This window comes from Marmota monax, unplaced genomic scaffold (assembly GCF_021218885.2).
Source record: "Marmota monax isolate L192 unplaced genomic scaffold, Marmota_monax_Labrador192_F-V1.1 WCK01_AAM20220418_F8-fsc00001, whole genome shotgun sequence".
Lineage (NCBI taxonomy): Eukaryota > Metazoa > Chordata > Mammalia > Rodentia > Sciuridae > Marmota > Marmota monax.
This window is the reverse complement of record NW_026693777.1, coordinates 46,445,126-46,457,954: the sequence shown is the minus strand read 5'-3', so window position 1 is coordinate 46,457,954 and position 12,829 is coordinate 46,445,126. Positions and strand designations below refer to the sequence as shown.

Sequence of the window (12,829 nt, the reverse complement as noted above, 5' to 3'; positions counted from 1 at the left end):
TATTTTGAGACAGGATCTCATGAAATCACTCAGGCTGGCCTCAAGCTTGCAATCCTTCCTCAGCCTCCCAAGTACCTGGGATTATAGGCGTGTGCCACCATACCTCACTTTTGTCTTCCATTTCACTAACCCTTTCCTCTGTTATTTCCATTCTGTAATTGAGTCGTCTTTACTTCTATTTTCAAATTTCAATTGTTTTTCAGTTCTAAAATTCCTATTCTTTACATTTTTATTTCTTTGCTGAGAATTTGATATTTCAATTTGTCTCAAGACCATATATAGTTAGTTGCTTACTGGAATATTCATGTAATAGCTGTTTTGAAGTCTACCAGATAATTTCAATGTGTGTCATTTTATTCTAGCTGGTAGCTCTCATCTTTTTTCATGTGAATTGAGATTTTCCTGTTTTTTCATATTTGAGCAATTTGGGGGGTTCTATCCTGGATATTTTGAATAGTTTATTATTCAGATATACTGTTAAGACTTTGGATTTTGTACAAATCCTGTCAACAATGTCCATATTTTTTAAAAGACCTGGTTAGATTCAGGGTGAGTTCTGAGGGCTGCAGTTCCAATATCAGTTCCGTATCCTTAGCAATGCTCTTCAGATCCATTTTATGTATGTATGCAACCCAGTGGTTAGTGTGTGATCTGAGTAGTGATATGCAGATTAATTCAATTCTCAGTAACTTTGATAGCCAGATGGGATCAGAAGCATATAGTGAACCCTGCAGTTCAGAAAACTTGATGGGTTGCTTTCCTGGGCTTCTCCAGGTATTTTCTGGTTCCTTGAGGCCTCCCTTTTCAGGTTTGTGACTAAAAACCAAATAAATGTTTAGTTGCCTTATTCTGTCTTGCACTTCTCTGGCTTTTCTGTCCACGTTCAGAGCCAAGTGACAGAAGAGTAATGCAAAACAAGTGTTTTCTCGACCGTCTTGAGTCCAGAGCACCTCTGCTTAGAAAAGAAGGTTCCCCTCTCTCTCTGGGTTTTGGTCCATTTCAGCTGCCACTGCAGCCTTTGCCACCATTGCCAAGGGGTTGCTTGGGAGCCCCAGAGTAAGGGAACATGAAAATGAAGAGTTCCTTTTTCTGCACACTTGAACTGGTGCTAGAGGGCTTTTCCAGAGATTGAGTGCTCTTGGGCACTGGCTCTTTCTCTTCCCTTCCTCCATTTTTCCACCTCAGGTGCTCAGTTCTAGGCATCACACTGTTCTGCATTGAGGCTACCAGAGGAGAAGATGGTAATTCTGATTATCTTGGATTTGTGAGATTTTACTTTTCAAGATTCTTATATACCAATGCATGCATTGTGTCCAGATTTTATATTTAATTCAGTGGGAGAGACAGGGTGAATGATTATTCCAACTTGCCTAGAACTGAACCCTTCAGTGAAGGATGAATAGTAATAACATTTTATTTGTCTTTAAAGCATATTCTTATAATGTTTAATATTTTAAATGCAAAAGTTTAACATGCTTAGTGAAACAAATAGCAGTAAAAAATGAATTCAATGCCATGCCCATTTAATTACCCAGAATAACTATCTTTTACTTGGCTTGGTATGCATTAATTTCTGTGTGCAAGTACCAAGTGCACATACAGTATTTATTTTTTACAAAAATGAGATTATATTATTGATCTACCTGTTTTCCTCTCTGCACATATAGATGGACTGACACCTTCTTTTTTTTTGGTATTGGATTGAACCCAGGGGCACTCGACCACTGAGCCACATCCCCAGCCCTATTTTGTATTCTATTTAGAGACAGGGTCTTACTGAGTTGCTTAGCACCTCACTGTTGCTGAGGTTGGCTTTTAACTCACGATCATCTCAAGCTGCTGCGATTACAGGTGTGCACTCAGTGGACTGACCCCATCTAATGGCTGCAGAGTATTCTACTGTATGGATGTATCCCGATTTATTTAACAGTGCTTTATTATACATATAAATTTTTGTTTTGTTTTTGCCCTTTGAAAGTTGCATAAATATTCTGGTTTTTCCTAATAGATAATTTTTTAAAATTTGGTAAAAGTTTTCTTCTCTTTTAGGCTAAGCTTCTTTTTTTTCCCCTGAAGTGCTGGGGATTGAACCCAAGGCCAGTGCACTACTACTGAGCCACAAACCCAGTACCAGGACTATTTTTCCCCAATCAGAAATGGGTTTTAATTTTATTATACTTTAAAAAATTTTTTTAGTTGTTGTTGGACACATGCCTTTATTTTATTTATTTTTATGTGGTGCTGAGAATCGAACCTAGAACCTCGCATGTGCTACGCAAGTGCTCTACCGCTGAGCCACAACCCCAGCCCCAAATTTTATTATACTTTTAAAGTATAATTGCATTTTAGAAATGAATATGTGGAAGATTGACACGGGAGAATGGTGGCTGGCAGCAGAAGGCAACAGCCTTTCAGATGCAGGGTTACTAGGCAGTGACTGGGGAGATGTTTTAGAGATAGTCAGGTAGACATGGTGACTTGTTTGACATGAGGGGAAATGGGAGTATGTTTAAAGGAATCTAATAGGCATCTTGGTGCTGATCTCTATAGCATTCCATAGGTGGCTTTGAGTCTTATAGCGTAAAGTGTCTGAAGTAACTTGGCTGGTATTTTCTGGAAGGCAGCAAAGTGGGGCCCTCCCTGACTGAGGAGAGCCATGGAGTGCAGCACAGAGCACTAGTTGCACACACACACAGGCAGTCACAGGGAGCTGGGAGAGGCCTTGACCTACCAGGTGAGAGCCCCCTCAGTCTTGTATTTGCTTTCCAGCTTCAAGTTTGGATAGTCAGTCATTTGTGATGGTGCCTTCAGGTGATGAGGTGGTGACAAATCTGGAAATTCTGACAAGCAAGTGCCTCTATGGGAAGAACTACTGCCGGCAGGTCCTCTGTCTGTATGAACTTGCCAAGGTATGTGCCAAAAAGGGGTGGGGAGGGCACAGTAGACTCCCTGTAAGAGGAAGAGAAGTGGGAAGTAGCAGGGATATTTTGAACATTGCCACATTAGCCCTTCAGATGATAATCATAACTTGGCATAGAGCCCTTGTCAGGCTGTTGACCCCTGTGAGCCCATTGTTGGGTAGTAACGGGGAAGACACCAGGTCAAGTGCCAGGGCAGTCTGAGTCCTACCTTTCTGGCTCAGCCAACCAGAAAGCTAGCGCAAAGCATTTTACTTCTAAGGGCTGCTTCTTGCTCTTCATCTATAAATATGATTCAAACATGAAGAGTCCCTTCTAGACCTCATGTCTTAGGTTTTGCTTCAAGGTTGTTTGGAACATTCCATATGTAGTATAAACAACTATAAACATAGGAGCCAGAACAGCCAGGAATTATCTGGCCGTGTGGTGGTTTGAGGAAAAAACGGTAGAAAGTAGAATGAGAGAAATAAAGACGAGTGTTAAAATCTTTGAAAATTGTGGCTTTGCTGCTGCTGTGGAAACAAGGAAGGTGCTCTTGCATTTTATTCCACTTTAATTATTATTATTATTATTATTTGCAATACTGAGGATTGGAACCAGGGGTGCTCTACCAACAAGTTTCATCCCCAGTCCTTTATGATTTTGAGGCAGGGTCTTGCTAAATTGCTGAGGCTGGCCTTGAGCTTGGATCCTCCTGCCTCAGCCTCCCAAGGGATTACAGGCATGCCCAGTTCTTATCATGTTTGAAAAGATTAGTGTTTGTCAAGAGATAGTCACCTTATGCTTTCTGATGATAAACCTTTCTTTTGCTTGGATCTGGTTTTGGTGAAAAGATAGAATTAGAAAACTGTACTTGTTTCTTCTAAGATTCTTATTCATAGTGAGGGTTTTTTAAGTTCAGAAAACAATGGAGTCTGTCCACATCACATTACAGGAAGAGTTATCTTTTCCTGACTCCTAAAAATGACTTTAGCTTTGCCTTCCTCTCAGGAGTTGGGCTGTTCCTACACAGAAGTTGCTGCCCAAGATGGTGAGGCCATGCTCCGAGCAATCTTGTCCTCTCAACAGCCTGACAGATGTAAACGAGCCCAGGCCTTCATCAGCACCCAGGGCCTCAAGCCAAACACTGTGGCTGAACTCGTGGCTGAAGAGGTGACACGGGAGCTGCTGACCCCATCAGAGGGAACAGGTGCCTTGTCCTTCAGGCCTCCCAGCCTCTTAGACAGCATTCTTAAGTTCCCAGCATTAAGGATTGAGATGCTACGCTCATTTACATCCTATATGTTGTCCCTCAGATTTCTAAATTGTACTTTCAGGAGAACAAATTACACTTTGTATATTGTTTTCTGATCATGCTTTGGAGTAGCTCTGCCTCTTTTCTGAACTAAAGCACTCCTTTTATCTTGTAAAATGACCACTAGGTAAAGGTTTTTGAGCCCAGCTGCAGGAAAACTACCCAGGGAACTGTGTCAGGATGAACCTCCTGATGCCTAGGCCTAGACAGAGTGGGTCTTCTGAGGGCACACTCTTGTCCCTTTCCCAACTCAAGTCTTAAGGCAAATCCAGTGCCTGTCTCCATATTTTTCCATTCAGGACATAAGCAGATGTTCAGCCCAGCAGAGGAAAGTCAGACATTTCTTCAGCTGACCATGCTGTGTCAAGACCGGACCTTGTTAGGCATGAAGTTGTTGGATAAGATTTCCTCTGTTCCCCATGGGGAACTGTCTTGCAGTAAGTTCCTGGCCTTTTTCTTTCATGTTTCAGGTCCTAAACAGGTCTCCCAGGGTCAGTCTCTCCAAAACCTGATTTGGATCCTTGTTCCTCCTGTTCTGTATACCTAGCCTTCAGCATGGGTATAAATTCATGGTAGAAAACTGTTAAGTTCATTGAAGAAAATTTAGAAGATATGGAAAAGTACTCTAAAAACAATCACACACAAAATGGTAACTTTTAATCACTTGTTATTACCCTGCACAGTAGGGTAATAACTTGTCCCCACTTTAGAAGGGAGGATACTGAAGCTTATGTAAGTTTTCTGATTAATTTATAGCTAAGTGGCAGAGCTGATGTATGTATCCAGTTTGTGATTCCAAAGTATGCTCATTTTCAAGTATGTCTAGCTCATCATGTGTCTAGTTCATTATATAACTGAGTAATATGGTTTCTCTGATCTTTTTCTATGCAAGACTAAGAGTTTTCTTTTGTAAAAAATGGCTTTATACTGGCTGGGCATGGTGGTGTATGCATGTAATCCTAGCAACTGGGGAGGCCAAGGCAGGAGGATCATGAGTTCAAAACCAGCCTGAGCAACTGTCTCAAAACATAAAAAGGGCTTGGGATGTGGCTTAGTTAAACACACCTGGGTTCAATCCCTGGTACCAAAAATTTAAAAATGACCTTGTACTGGTGTATAATGATTATAATTTTTTTTACTTTATGCATATGCTATCATTTAACATTTTTCATGACATAGAAAAGTCTACACAATATTTCTTATGTTTATACAAAAGTGTTTATACAATATTTCTCATGTAACTAAAAATTTTATTCTTTAGGGTACCTTTAAATTGTATCCAGTGTTTGCTGTTTTAAACACTCTGATGAAGATCCTTATAGGTGGCGTTCTCTGTGCACATACATGATTATATCCCTAAGATCCTGATTCAAGTATTGTTCTTTTTTTTTGAAACAAGATTTGAACCTGGAGTTGCTTAATCACTGAGCCACATCCCCAGCCCTGCCCCCCTTTTGGTTATAGATGGACACAATATCTTTATTTTATTTATTTTTATGTGGTGATGAGGATCAAACCCAGTGCCTCTACCACTGAGCCACAACTCCACCCCCTGCCCCCACCCCCTTTGTTTTTGCTTTGCAACAGGGTCTCACTAAGTCCTTAGGGCCTAAGTTGCTGAGGTTGGTCTTAAACTTTCATTCCTCCTGCAGTCAGCATCCCTAGTTACTGGGATTACAGTTGTGCACAGTGCCCAGCTTGATTCAAGCTAAGGCTTCTGAGATACAGGAGATTTTTCAGAGGTTGAACAGTTTCACTTTAAAAGTAGCCTCTCATCTCTCTCTTCAGCCAGCCCAGGACTATTTACTAAGTACCAGCTATATGCCAGGTAGTAGAAGGACCTGGGATATGGTGAGCAAGTTCATCTCTGGAGCTTGTGGGGCCAAGATAGGCTTCTACAGGAAATGTCCAAACTAAGGCCTGAGCTATTAGCGGTGCGCAGTAGTCAATAGGTTTTGAAAAGTAGCAGCTAAGAATGCACAGAATGTATGAAGGCTGGGAATTCTCAACATTGCAAATATTTCCCCATTTTACCTTTTAATTGTACTCACAATTAATATGGGTAATAATTTTAGATCTGCTGTAATTCAGTCTTTCACCAACCTAGAAAGCTAGAATACCTGAGATACAGAGAGAATATCTTGATTTATGTTGGCAAAAAGTCCATTAGTTTGTCTGCAGAAAGTTTCTCAATCTTCAGAAAGCAAGGATCCCGTTTCCCCACATGTTGTACCTTTTGGAGAAATGGCCACTACTTGACTACCTTAAGGATAGAGGTAATCCCTGTGCTATTACCGAGAATAAAATCTAGGCATCAGAGGATTGTCCCAGAGGTAGAGCTGATGAGATCAGGGCCCTCAGAGGACTAATGAGAGACCTCTCTCCAGACAGGCCTCTTGTCTACCAGGCCCTTTGAATCCTGCCAGGCAGAGTTCAACAGTGGGTTGTCAGGGCTCATAACCTTGTCTGAGTCTTAGCATTGTCTCACTCTCCCAGCCACAGAGCTCCTGATCCTGGCCCATCACTGCTTCAGCCTGACATGCCACATGGAAGGCATCATCCGAGTCCTACAGGCTGCCCGGATGCTCACAGATAACCACTTGGCTCCCAATGAAGAGTATGGACTGGTGGTGAGTAGCACCCTCATTCTCATCTTCTGACTTGAGGTAGCTAGGGGCCAGCTCAGAGCCAAAATGGGCTGAGGCAATTCCTCTCTGGATCCTACTGATTCAGCCCAACCCTCTAACCCAAGTGATTATGTCTGACAAAATTAGAGACTGTGCCAAAGAAGCAAAGAGTAAGGATCCCTGCCGTGTTCCAGAGCTGTTGCACACACACACAGGGCAGTTAACTTTTCTAGAAGTTCAACAGCACCATTTCTCCCCAAAACAAGGTTTAGACCTTCTTCTTATCTATGAATTGAAATGAATTAACAATTCCAGCCTCATGTGCCTCCCCAAATTATCCAATCCAGGTAGCTGAGGAAGCCTATAGGCCACTGTAATGAAGAGTAAAGAGAAACAACCTGCCCTAGAGAATAGTAGTACCACAATACTTCTATTATGTCCTACTGATAAAAACCCTTAATTTTTAAAAAAGTGGTACTGAACTCACTGTAACACAGAGCTACATCCCTATCCCTTATTTTGAAACAAGGATCTAAGTTGCTGGGACTGGCCTTGAACTTGCAATTCTCTTGCTTCAGCTTCCTGAGTAGCTGGGATTATAGACATGTGCCTGAAAATCTATAAAATTTTATAGAACACTAATAAAATTGCTCAATTTAAGTTTTTATAGGTGTCCTGTATAGGATGGTGGGACATATGGGTTAATCATAATTAGAGACAACAGAGAAGACCGTTGTTGGGTGCATGGGAGGGAGCTAGGTAGGGCAGCCTGGCTATTAGCCCTTCATCCTGTGGAACTTTGCCCCTTAAAGAAGCCAAACTGATGGGGGGCGCGGAGTAGTGGTATGGTTCAGAACTCCAGGTGAGCTGAGTGCAGTAGCACACCTGTAATTCCAGTGACTTGGGAGGTTGAAGCAGGAAGACTGGAATTTCAAAGCCAGCCTCAAAGGAAGACCCTAAGGAATTTAGTGACACCTGTCTCAAAAATGAAAAGGGTTGGGAATGTAACTCAATGGTTAAGGTCCCTGGGTTCAATCCCTGGTACAAAAAACAAAACAATAAAGCCTCCAGGTGATGCTGATACAAGTCCCTCCCCCTTAGGTACGTCTCCTCACTGGCATTGGAAGGTACAATGAGATGACATACATATTTGATTTGCTGCATAAAAAGCACTACTTCGAAGTGCTGATGAGGAAGAAGCTAGATCCGGTAAGTTTGAAGTCATGAGCTCCAGGATGACATAGTACCACCAACATTCAGGAGTTGGCTTTTCTCTGGAATAATCCTAATCAGCATTGACCCCTAGAATTTGCAGGGTTGGGATCAGGGACCTCAGTGGTTTCGAATTACACAGTTCAGACAAAATAGTGATAATGTTGATACCAAATATTGAAGAAAAAGTTTTTTCTCCACCTTGGCCTGTCACCTGCCTCTACTCATAAAATTAAAGTAAGCCTTCCCTGGCAGGGACAAAATCCTTCCTGAGAGGCATGCTAAAAATGGAGTGTCCAGTTCTCAAGTTTGTGTCTGAAGTTCTTGAGTGTAGGATTTTCAGGAGACCATGAAAAAATGTTGCTGAGAGTCAAGTGAGGAATGAATACAAAGGCCTGTAGCTGTTGAGCCATTTATATCTACTAGAAAGGAGGCTTGGAAGTAAAGACGTGAGTCAGGTCTTGTCTTTGGGATTGCGAACCTGTCTGTTCCCAGCATGCTGTCACCAGGTATAACACTCACACAGCCTGTTTGCAAATCATACATTTGGCTGATTTACTGCCTTTGCCTAGTTCACCTCTTAAGAGTTAAAACCCAAGAGTATGCTTTTGGCTTCTGAGAGCCCAGGCCAGCCAAAAAAGATTAAAAGAAAGCCAAAAAAAAAAAAAAATCTTGGACCAGTTTCAAAACAGACCAACAGACTGGTCCAGCCACGGGGAGAAGAACAAGTATTAGACATAGGTACATCTTCAGAATTCCCCCAGAGGTTTGTAAAATGGTTTTTGAGGCAGTTTCTGCATTTAAATATTCTTTTAATAACTTTTTTTCTGATTACAAAAGTAATGCAAATTCCATGTAAGACACTTGAAAAACAACAGGAAAAAAATCCTCACTGTCTACCCACTATCTGCAGACAGCCACTGCTCACAATTTGGTATATGCCCTTTGCCTGCACATGTATCCCAACACATACATACATATTTACGTAAATATTTTAACAGAACTTACATTAAGCTTAAAAGATATGAAACAGCCTCCTATTCCCCCTTAACATTAAGCATAACTGTCAAATCAGCAGATAATCTTCTATATCACTTTTTAATGGCTCTTATTTTGGGTATTTGTAGTAGTTCTAATTAATCGCTCTTAAGTATCTGTATTACATTCATTTTAGCACTTTCCTCTGCTTCTTTCTTTAGGATAGATGTCTAGAAATCAAATTGTCAGCATTTGCATGCATATATATTAAATTTTAAGGCTTCTCCCTTCTAAAAGGCTTTACTGCTCATATTCCCAGCAGCAAAAAAGTATGTGCCTGTTTCCTTATACTGAGAATAGTTTAAATTATTCACTTTTTTTTGTTTCTTGGGAGTTTTTTCCTTATTTTTATTGGTACATTATAATTATACAGTAGTAGGATTTGTTGTTACATATTTGTACAAGCACACAACAGAACAATGTAATTTGGGTTAATACCACCCCCCAAATACCTTCCCCTCTCCTTCTTGGTAGTTTTTTCGGAACTTTGGGAACTAAGGGATTCAGCCATTTCTGCCTGCCTTGTAATCCCTCATTGAGACCGTGGTATTCCCTTTTTCCTCCCTTTGGCAGAGTGGTACCCTGAAGACAGCCCTGCTGGATTATATCAAACGGTGCCGCCCTGGAGACAGTGAAAAGCACAACATGATAGCCCTGTGCTTTAGTATGTGCCGAGAGATCGGAGAGAACCATGAGGCAGCTGCCTGCATCCAACTGAAATTGATTGATTCTCAGCCTTGGGGTGAGCAAGGTCACAAAGCTGCTAACCAGGGAGTTTTTAGGGCCAAGGGTAAGAGCTCATGAGATTGGCTGTTAGAAGCTAAGGTAGCTATTTATCACTGTGGGAGCCTCAGCCAGGCAGATGGTATCCATCAGGAACTATGGTTATGCCACATAAGCCTTCCTGGATGTTCCAGAGAGAAGTGAACTACAGGGGCACTAAATCCTCCACAGTGAAGTTCTACTGAGAATGTATATTTCTGGCCCAACACCCTTTACCTGAGACACTTGCCTCCCTATGAACACAGCTGGGATGTTTCTCTTCTAGCCCCCACCATCACTGTGTGTGGGCAAGAACAGCCTACCTTAGGAGCAGTTAGACTCAGCAAGTGTCTTTTATCCTCAGCAGAGGACAACCTAAAGGATGGACTCCAGCTGAAGCAGCTATTGCTGAAGGCCCTGACCCTGATGCTAGATGCAGCAGAGAGTTATGCCAAGGTAACTACAAAGTCTTACTCCAGATTGGCCTTGGAAGTTGGTGTCTGCAATATAATTTTTTTTCTTTTTGGGTCCCTAGGGTTTTTCAAGTGAAGGTAGGGATGGTGTCATGGGTTAAGCAAGAGCAGAATGGGTGACTACAGTTGGAGGGTTCACATAAAAGATGTTAATAAATCTTCTGTCTATGCCTCTCTCTACCCTCATCTCTCAGGACTCCTGTGTACGACAGGCCCTGCACTGTCACCGCCTTACCAGGTTGATAACCCTACAGATTCACTTTCTGAACACTGGCCAGAACACAATGCTTATCAACTTAGGCCGCCAAAAGCTGATGGACTGTATCATGGCCCTACCTCGGTTCTACCAGGTGAACAGGAAAACTCTAGCCGGCAGTGCCAATACCCCTCCTACTGTATCACTCATGGTACCATAGGTTGAATTGAGTTGTCTGAGGTCTCAGTACCAGAACAGAATCAGAGCAGTCCCGTCTGGTTTAGCTGTCAGACAATCTTCCACCAACATTATAGAGCCATGAATCTCAGGTCAGCATCAGGAATCTTAGACTGCCAGGAGATTCAGTGTGGCCCTTTAATGAAGAGGAGTTGATGTCAGGGTATCAGCCTTTTCACTGTTCCTTATACAGTTGAGCTGGTGGGAATAATATAGTATTATTTCTCAGTTTTATTAGTCCATTTTGAAGAACATTAAAAACAGTGAAAGAAGGTATTTGGGTGTTTATGGGAGAGGAAATGCCAAATTGAAACATGACTTTTCATTGATTATGATACATGGAACCTTTTAACAAAGTGAGAAATGATACATCACTATTATTTTCTAGAATAGTTTGCTTTAAATCTTAACATCAAATTGGCTTTAATGATATTTTTCATTTCTGTTCTTTCAAAAAAGGCTTCTATCGTGGCCGAGGCCTATGACTTTGTTCCAGATTGGGCAGAAATTCTATACCAACAAGTGATTCTTAAAGGAGATTTTACTTATTTGGAAGAATTTAAACAACAAAGGTTGTTAAGACCTAGTATAATTGAAGAAATTTCAAAAAAGTAAGTACTAAGTTTCTATGCTAGGTGCTGTGGCACGAGCCTATAGTCTCAGCTCCAGCTACTTGGGAGGTTAAGGCAGGAAGATCACCAAAGCTGAGACCAGCCTGGAATACAGTGAGACCGTCTTTGGGGGATGGTTTTTGACTGTAAGCATTTCTGCTTTTTTAAAAAAATATATTTATTTTTTAGTTTTAAGTGAACACAATATCTTTTATTTCTATGTGGTGCTAAGGATCAAACCCAGTGCCTCATGCATGCTAGGCGAGTACACTACCACTGAGCCAAACCCCAGCCCCTAGAGCTTTGAAGTGAAATGAGAGAAATTTATGGCTGAGTACATACAGCATACCTTTAACTACCTTCAGCTTAAAATGGCAAAATGTCAAGAATTTCCAGAAGTGATCATTTAGAAGATTCACGCAAACAGATGAATGAGAGTAGTTTGCTTAGTGTTTTGTACTTAAAATGGAAGGATAGCTACTCAGTTTGCCTGAGATGCCTTTTGGAGTCCTAAACTTACTATAATTATTAAGTTAAGCATTGACATACATACTTTAATAAAATATTTTATCTCAAACTATTATTGGGGGTGTTTGATAAATTTCAAGGCTACAGCATTCTCTTATAAGTAGTGGTTTTTAAGAGCTGACATCCCTTTAAAGATAGAGAATTTTACCCTTTACATTCTTATGTTTCTTTTGTCTAGATATAAACAACATCAGCCTACCAACAAGGTCACAGAAAACTTGAAGAAGTTACTTTCATACTGTGAAGATATCTACCTGTATTACAAGTTGGCATATGAACACAAATTTTATGAAATTATAAATGTACTTCTGAAGGACCCTCAAACAGGTTGCTGTCTAAAGGATATGCTTTCAGGTTAGATGATCTCAAAGGTGCCTGTTTTCTTGTTCTGATGTGAGGTTCTGACAGATGTTCATGATCAGAGTAGAATAATGCACTGGGGATCTTTGTTGTCTGAATTAGAAAAGCTCAGGACTGTACCATATCAGTCTTTGTAGGTGGTAGGTAATGAAGGCGAGACTTCACCAGGAAAATTTCTACTTTGAAGTTATTGTTCATCTATCCCATTTTATATGGATACTGGTATTCTTCTTCCTCAAGATGGCTTCTGTATTAGGAGGTGATACAGTAATGATTAAAGAATACCTATGCCTGTAGATTCCAGTTTCAAATATATTTAATATTATTTACACAATTAAGGAACAGATGATACATTTTCATTTGTTAGAAACTGATCTTTCTATAATAAAATAGATTTTAAATTCAGTGTATGTCATTATTACTGCTAAGGAAATCTTAGCCCTTGTCTGCCTTAAAACAACATTTACTATAATTATTGCTGTGTAATCATGGCCTTCTGGTCATTTAGATGGTCATGTTTTCCACTTAGTAGTCTATAGAGCTTTGAGGTTTATTTCCTATGGAAAATGAGAA

General features: G+C 40.8%; 1 protein-coding gene across 5 annotated transcripts in view; it reads left to right on the top strand.

The window, feature by feature from the left end:
• Spg11 (SPG11 vesicle trafficking associated, spatacsin) overlaps positions 1 to 12,661 on the top strand; it is a 75,656-nt gene extending 62,995 nt beyond the window's left edge. For 3 of the 5 annotated variants that reach the window (XM_058584763.1, XM_046461809.2, XM_046461811.2), the window contains 10 exons: positions 2,770 to 2,909; positions 3,909 to 4,107; positions 4,512 to 4,649; positions 6,709 to 6,842; positions 7,941 to 8,048; positions 9,663 to 9,831; positions 10,216 to 10,307; positions 10,519 to 10,674; positions 11,217 to 11,368; positions 12,075 to 12,661. In XM_058584763.1, the coding sequence (XP_058440746.1) occupies positions 2,770 to 2,909; positions 3,909 to 4,107; positions 4,512 to 4,649; positions 6,709 to 6,842; positions 7,941 to 8,048; positions 9,663 to 9,831; positions 10,216 to 10,307; positions 10,519 to 10,674; positions 11,217 to 11,368; positions 12,075 to 12,255 (1,469 nt within the window). In that variant the 3' untranslated portion in view covers positions 12,256 to 12,661. Of the gene's footprint in view, positions 1 to 2,769; positions 2,910 to 3,908; positions 4,108 to 4,511; positions 4,650 to 6,708; positions 6,843 to 7,940; positions 8,049 to 9,662; positions 9,832 to 10,215; positions 10,308 to 10,518; positions 10,675 to 11,216; positions 11,369 to 12,074 lie in introns of those variants that run through there. The other 2 variants (XM_046461810.2, XM_058584764.1) reach the window with 2 other exon arrangements.
• Positions 12,662 to 12,829: the final 168 nt, after the last annotated feature.